The sequence below is a fragment of the Caretta caretta genome, chromosome 11 (assembly GCF_965140235.1).
Source record: "Caretta caretta isolate rCarCar2 chromosome 11, rCarCar1.hap1, whole genome shotgun sequence".
Taxonomy (NCBI): Eukaryota; Metazoa; Chordata; order Testudines; family Cheloniidae; genus Caretta; species Caretta caretta.
The window spans coordinates 40,000,514-40,008,513 of record NC_134216.1 but is presented as its reverse complement, the minus strand read 5'-3'; the positions used below and the strand labels follow the sequence as shown (position 1 = coordinate 40,008,513).

The window sequence follows — 8,000 nt, the reverse complement described above, 5'->3', positions numbered from 1 at the left end:
TACATTAACTAAATGTACACTAACCTTTTGAACCATCTTCTTCAACTTATACATGTAAGATAGTATTTAAGAAGTTTTATGACAAATTGCCATACATTCAGATATTTCTTACACAGGAAAAGTCTTGGCTTTTGTATTTATGATGCATAATTCAAGTCCAATTTAAAATTATGTTCTACTGCAGTAAATTATAGGTTTCAGAGTAGCAGCCGTGTTAGTCTGTATTTGCAAAAAGAAAAGGAGTACTTGTGGCACCTTAGAGACTAACCAATTTATTTGAGCATAAGCTTTCATGAGCTACAGCTCACTTCATCACATGCATTCAGCCATCCTCCTTTTCTTTTTGCAGTAAATTATGGCATTCTTGCAAACCCTTTGTCTTATTTTTACATGACAGGTATGTTACATCCATGTATAACACATAAATGCTATTAAAATATAATTAGTATTTTGCTCAACTATTACATACTCGTTGAAATGCATATTGTGGCTGATATTAAAATTTATACAATATTAGCTGTAATCCTCTGAACGTGTGTGACCTTGGTATGCCAGTGCCTACTTTTACAAATAATACAGAAACGTGACCATTTTTTTCCCAGCTCTGATTTAGAATCCCATTCTATAGTTGTTATGTTAGCAAAACTCCCATTGTATGTCACTTATCAGGGACTGGATTCTGCTTCCTTTGAAATAAATAGAAACTCCCATTTACTTCAGTGGCCACAGGATTGGGTCTTTCATGTATACTTTACAAAACGATTTATTTTAAAGTTTGTTCAGGTCATTCACAATATAAACATTTAAACCTAATTTATATATGTTTAAATGAATCATTTTACTATAACTGAGTGTGTATTATGATACTCGGTCATTCAAGATGTTGAACCTTCTAGCCCTGACCCAATAAAATACTTAAGAACATACATAACGCTACACATGTACGTAGTTGCATTGACTTCCAAAAGAATACTCCTGTGCCTAAAATTAAACAAGCACTTAAATGCTTTTCTACAACAGGTCTAGGGCATTCTGCGCCTTGTAGGACTGAACCCATAATGAGCAGGTAGCCCTTGATCTTGCATTTGATTGCGTGTGGGTGCAGTCTGGCACCTGTGCTATGCAGGATCAACTAGTTGCAAGAGCAGGATGCAAGTAAATACACATAACACTTCTGCCCACCCTTGCAAAACCTGATCCTGTATTTATTTTACACACAAAACTCCCCTTGCAGTATATAGCAGTTCTGATTGCATAAAAAAACTGGATCCCTGAACCTGCAAAGACTTGTACACATACTTAACTTTTCACATTTAGTAGTGCCATTGACTTTAGTGGGACTATTCACACTGTGTAAAGTTAAGCATGTGTGTAAGTCTTTGCAGGAATGGGTCCTATGATTGGGATCATGATGACCTCTGCTACAAGGATGTTAGTTTTATAAAGACATCCACATATTAAGTAGCAGTGACATGCAAATATTTGGCTCTGTGTCTTCCAGAAGAGCTTGGTCCACCTCTTATTAGTTCACCAGTTCTCAAACTGTGGGTTGGGACCCCAAAGTGGGTCAGGACCCCATTTTAATGGGGTCACCTGGGACAGCATTAGACTCGTTGGGACCCAGGGCTGAAGCCAAAGCTTGAGTCCTTTAGCCTGGGGCAGCAGGACTCGGCTTTGCAGTTCCCCCCTACCCCCCAGGGTCACATAGTAATTTTTGTTGTCAGAAGGTGGTCTCAGTGCAATGAAGTTTGAGAATCCCTGTTTTAGTCACACTAAACTCACATACTTTCATGTGAGTTTTGCTTGAATAAGCTGAATTGGGCCTTTAGCAGTACCAGATGAAGAGATATTTCTACTTTATGCTTTTCACCAGATGAGCCACAATCCCTGCAAAGTGGTAAACTTCATTACTCTGTTCATATCTAATACTGATGTTCTTATGCAGCTTGTGTGCATGCAAGATCCCACGGAATTCAGGATTAAAAGCTGTGTAGTGTCCTTAAGATTTGGCTCACTGTTTTTTGTGTTTAAGATTTGCGGTGAGATGTACATCTTGTGTTCTGGATGAAAAGCAGAGAACTCACAAATAGTATGAGACAAATGAAACAATTTTAAGATAAATTTTTATTGAAAAATTTAAATTGCATTGCTTATCATTTTTATAATTTCACAGTTCTTTTAGCCACGAAACACAGAGATTCTGTTTAAAAAAATCTCTTATTTGTCACCATTCAAAAACCATGTTGTGCCCTGAATAAATGATGATTTTAAAATTCTGGGCTATTCTCCAGAACCCTGGTTCTGCCTGTCTGCCATGGATGGTAGAATCTTCTTGTGTTCTCCAGAAACGGGTTCTAACAACTGAAACTGGAACTTTTCCTACTTAAAATCAACAGCTGCTTTGGCCAGTGATTATCCTTTTCCAAATCTAATACATCAGCTAGTAAACACTGAAGCAACAATTTCCAGTTTGGCATCTTCCCTCTATTTGGCATTTGTCAAGGTACTTTGAATTCACCCATCTTAATAGTACAGCACTTGTCAGTAAGATTTTAAAGAAGAAATCACAACCTCAGAGTTTCCTCGTTATATCAGGAAAATTGAGTTACTCATCTATAATTGTATTTCTTGGAATGAGTCACCTCGTCCATGGCTTCACACTATCTGATCTTCCCCACATATTGCTGTGTGGATTTAAGAACAAGATAGTTCCAGAGAGGTCTTTGTTTGAGAAGCCGTTAGAATATTACTCAGATGAAGATTGCCTACTGGAAGGGAAATAGAGAGAATTTGTCTCATTGATGACCATGGCAATCCCCTAAATAAGGCTCTGTTAAATCAGCTATCTGAGTTGGGGTAAACAAGGACCCTGTGCTGGTGGTGATAGGCAGTCATTACTGATAAATATCCTAATGGCCGACACCAATCACCAGAAGACACCAGAAACTGGTTGTGGGCATCATTTGCCACAAAACTAAGATACAGTGATACCAGAAAGGAAAAATCCCATACATCAGGTATGAAGATAAACTTAACTCTCATGGCTGCAAGAACCACCTCAAAGATAAACTACATGATTCTGTGATATGCAGCAGGATCTACATTATTAAATGTCTCTTCTAGATGCAAGCGATCATTTGCAGTAGCTAGAGCAGTCTGGTGGTTCTGATCTGACAAAAGCAAGACACTGTGCCAAATGGAAGAGGAGCCATTTGTAATCAAATTACCGTTTGCACACTACTCAGGAGAATGAGATTCTGTTCCCAGCCAGTACCATTCAGGACTTGCTGCATGACCTTGGACAAGTCACAAGTCTTTGTCCTTTTCCAGTCTGCAAAATGGGGATCCTGTTATTTAGCTTCCACACATGTTTCTAAAGTATATAGAGTTCTTCAAATATTATTGTTATAAAATGGTGATAATCTGGAGACTAGGGCCGGAAAGTTAAGCTTTTAAAGTTAGAGTGTAAAGTATGAAGACTGCATCTTACCTCTCCAGTGGTACTGTCACTGAGACTCCCTGAGTGAGGGAATGAAGGGGGGGTCATAAACTCTAAACTAAAAATTGGTCAAAGAAACCACAAGAGGCTGTTGCTGATGTATGTGGAAGAAGTAGACTCCCCTTTCAAGGGTGGTCAGATGTCTTGGCAATGACTATCATAGGTCATAATGTTTTTCATACACTGTGAAGAGTAGAGAGATGCTGCAATCTTTTGTAGCAGGTATTTGAATAAAGTGAACTATTCAGAGGGGAAAAAAATCTCATCCATAAGTTTATGCTTCAAAAATGAAACCAGCCTTTTCCTTTCTAAGAAAGGAGTTCCTTTCTGGGCACCTGAGAACAGCCTTGTGAGTAGGAGAACTCTGACATTTAATGAGAAATGGCCTGCATCTAGAGAGAATGGCATTTGATTTTAAAAGGATGAAGCCAGAACCAACACTGATGCTGACAATATCCATGGTAGCAGGATTCAGACCTTATATCATTGACTTTTATACCAAAGGTGCTAGCATCAAAGAAGGGAAGATGTCAGGAATATTTATTCTGGAAGATCAAAATTCAAGAGTGTAGAAGCATGGCCCACTGCAACTATCTGCACCAGCTGCGTGAAGCAAAAACATTGCCCTAAGGAGATGGGACTACTGTGCTAGTGGGATTACTGGGTGGCTTCATAGTCATAAGATTTTGAGGTGGATAGTATGGATCATCTTCTGTATGTCACTGTTAGGAGGCAAAAAGAGAGCCACAGGAGTGAAACAAGCCCTGAACTTAGCTCCAATAAGCAATAAGGTCATAACAAAATTGATTTAAAGAAAAAACTTGTACAGAGGGTAAGGGAGGAGACAGGTATACTGGGTCTCTAGGAAAAGACAGAGAAAACAGTGCTTGGGAATGACTAGCCACCCAAAAATCATCTCCTTAAATTTTGGAAGAATCCTGGTGACAAAACTAAGCATGGAGTGCTTATACATCAGCATTAGAACCTCTGGACCAAGTTAGATTGGGCCCACCAACATTAGACTCTTGAAATGGGTTTCTCAATTTTTCCATGTCACCACAGAATGTCAAAATGCCCCAGGCTTTCCTGGCTATATGAGACAGGTTAGACATGGTGTTTTGAATATCCAACTGGTATTTATTCCAAAGACCATGGGTGAGACTCTGTGCTGTGCACAGCATAGAATTTGCAGCCCAAGGGGTCCATGGTCACCTTTGCGCCTTCCCAATCCTGGGCTGCTCCAGGGGCTGGAAAGACCGGCAGGGGAGACTGTGTAAATGATGGCTGACTCCCTGGATTGTCCTATGAGCTGCAGTGATGTCTGGAATTTCCTTAGTGCTGTGTGATGTGGCCCTGCCCCTGGCACTCCTCTCTTCCCCAGCCCTGCCTCCAGCATGCCTACTAAGCCAACCTTACATATGTCTTCTGCATTGCCTATACTAAGGGAATCCTCTTCTGGCTACAGCCAAGGCTTTTAGGGCCCCTTCATGCTACTGCAGCCCGTTAACATGGCATAAAGAAGGGCGGCGAGGTGGTGAGTCTCTCACTCCCTCTAAATAAATGAAAAAGCAACACAAAGGGTGAGGGACTTTTTGGACAGAGTATTGCTGTAGTTTTAAATCAAAATGTGTCTCTTTACACTCCTTTAATAGAATGTTTCTAATACAATTAAATTTTATTTCAGAGCTGAAAGAAAAGTAGCTTATTACAGACTTTCCTGTGCAATAGCCATAGCTGCATATTTTGAAAAGATTTTGAATCAGCATATTTCAGTTATCATCACAATAGTCATTCTGTAGACAGAGGACTATTGAGCCTTTATTTGACTCCACTACTTCGCTGGTCTGCCAATACAAAACCATGTACTTTGTAGATCTGGTTACCTAGCTAGTTAAAAACTGAATGGGCTGCGGATGGCTCTGGTGTCTATATTTTGAAACGTCTGATCAGTTAAAATTATGGTGACAAGCCAGCTGTATTTAAACATTCTGTGGTGAGTTTTTCTTTTCCTCTCCTGTGAACTCCAAAATACATAGTGAATTCCCCTTCTGCAAAACATTACTAAACCTGGTTAACACTCTCACAGATTTGGTACAGATTTTCTTCAGGAATCTTGCCACAGAATTTAGCTAAACTAGTCACAGAGATTGGTCCTGAACTACAACAGAAGTACAGGGGCCTTGGTTATTATCCAATATTCACTAGAAAAGCATTCAGAACACTGGACGTACAGGCAGACATAACAATTAATAAAGGTGAAGAGTCATAGAATCATAGAATATCAGGGTTGGAAGGACCTCAGGAGTCTATTAAAGTAACGGGATTTAATTATACTAGTGTCTATATACAATGTTAGAATTCCTAATGATCAGTAAAATTATCTGTAAGTTGTTATTTTAAGGGTACTATTATTTAAATGAAAGTGTCAACTAATATTTTTATTGTCTCTTTGGCTCACAAATGCACTAAAATACCATAAACATCATTTAGAACTTCAATAATATATAAATAGGATACATTACAAATGGAAGAAAATACAAGACAACTCTTTAGCATGGTAAATCTCTGCATATAAATAAGCAAATATTTCATATACTTAGAATTGAACAGTTATCTTGCTGTAAAACTGTTACATTTAAATCCTTTTCACAAAGTCATTTAACAATAATATACACAATCTACACAAATTAATCTCTAAAAATACATCAATAATATACCTGTTACAATGACTCTGCTACTATTATCCCCTGATATGACACTAAACGGGAGATACAACTATCTTACTGGGCGGTGCTTTTAGGATCCATTGTTTTTATATGTGAGAGAAGCACCAACAATAAGGTTTAATACTGTTAAACATTTTTCTTAGCTCCTAAGAGTCTACATTTTTTAAAATGTTTCTTTACAGCAATTTGCATCTGTTAGAATGATCTGCCGCACATTGTCCACATCATTAACTGTTGAAAGAAAAGTTAGTTCTCTTAAAGTGGAAAACATGCTGTGGCTTAGTTCTAAATTCATTACTATATATATATATACATATATATATATATATATATATATATATATATATATACTGTACATAGTTCTTAATTCTCTATTTTAATACTTATTAGTTTCCTGCTATAATATAATAAACAGACTAAAATAAGGATCAATAATACACTTCAAGATAATATATTCTCCTTCATTAAAATGACCTACCAATACATATATGTTTCAGTAACTCATAGGTGCTGGAACTAGGGGTACTGGGGTGGGTGTGTGAGCTACTGCACCCCTGGCTTGAAATGGTTTCCATCATATACTGGGTTTACAGTTAGGTTCAATGGCTCTCAGCACCCCCACTGTACAAGTTGTTCCAGCACCTCTGCAGTAACCTACAGATTTTTTTGTGTTAAGAGTTTTTTAGGAGAGTGGAACATTTAGAAAGGGAATTTCCTTAAAGGGTGTTCTGCAGAACTGGGTAAAAAATAGCCAGTGCTGGAAAACAGTGGACTACAGGAATAAATAGTTTGCCAAGAGTATTACAGATCCTGCCCCAATCTTTCTATTTCTTCAATGAGGAAGTCAATGTCAGACTTAGTTGCCGCTGGGTTTGAGACAACCATTCGGAAGAAGTTGACTTTATCTCCCTGTGGCTGATATCCAACCATTGTGGTACCTGACTCCATCATCAGAGCTTTGATTTTGGGTGCCACCTTTATAATTAAAACAAAACAGGAAAGAAATTTAGAACCTTTTTCCTTTTATTAGTCACCGTATTTCTTAATTTAGAAAAGAGAGCAATTACACCAGAGATAGATGTTTACATAAAATGTCTGTAGAAAGAAAATGCCTGATTACATATAAGTTATATGTAAATTAGATGTTCAAAATTCTTCCATACTTAATACTCTAAGATGTTATGATTAGCAATGATGTCAACCTAAAAACCATCGCTTATGCAAACAGTATTCCTTATTAAGCTACTAATAACATCTTAGAGTACTGGAAGAATTTACAAATCTTAATTTACATGTCACTATTTATTCCTCTGATTAATTATTGGAATTCTTATAGTTTGGACAATGAAAAGTAACAAAGCCAATTTCATTCTGGTTTATAGTCTCATTTTCAACTTCTTAATGCTTCAGTATTTGGATAACAAACACTGAAAGTGCATCGTTAACGTTTAAAACGGGTCAGGAAAAGAATTCAGTGGAAAATTTTAACAAACATGAAATTTTTTTTGTCTTTGTAGGAATTTTCAGTGGAAAATTTGGACTTTTTATCAAAAAACAAGGAAAGGAGACACTTTCCATTAACATTTTTGTTTACTCAGAAAATGTTTCTGTCAAAAATTTTGATGGAAAATTTTCAACCAGTCCTACTGTATAAAGAAAACTTTCTACTGGTATTTTTTTTTTAAATCATGAAAACATTTGGATTGATTTTACAGCACCATGCAGTTATTACAATTATCTTCTTTATTTTCACTTTCAAAGAAAAAATTCCATCA

The 8,000-nt window shown here is 37.2% G+C and overlaps 1 protein-coding gene across 2 annotated transcripts in view; it reads right to left on the bottom strand.

Annotated features, from left to right (window-relative positions):
• Nucleotides 1-2,106: 2,106 nt before the first annotated feature.
• Nucleotides 2,107-8,000, bottom strand: part of GAD1 (glutamate decarboxylase 1) — a 46,708-nt gene continuing 40,814 nt past the window's right edge. For both annotated transcript variants that reach the window (XM_048869399.2, XM_048869397.2), the window contains exon 17: nucleotides 2,107-7,200. In XM_048869399.2, coding sequence (XP_048725356.1) covers nucleotides 7,027-7,200 — 174 coding nt within the window. In that variant the 3' untranslated portion in view covers nucleotides 2,107-7,026. The remainder of the gene's footprint in view (nucleotides 7,201-8,000) is intronic.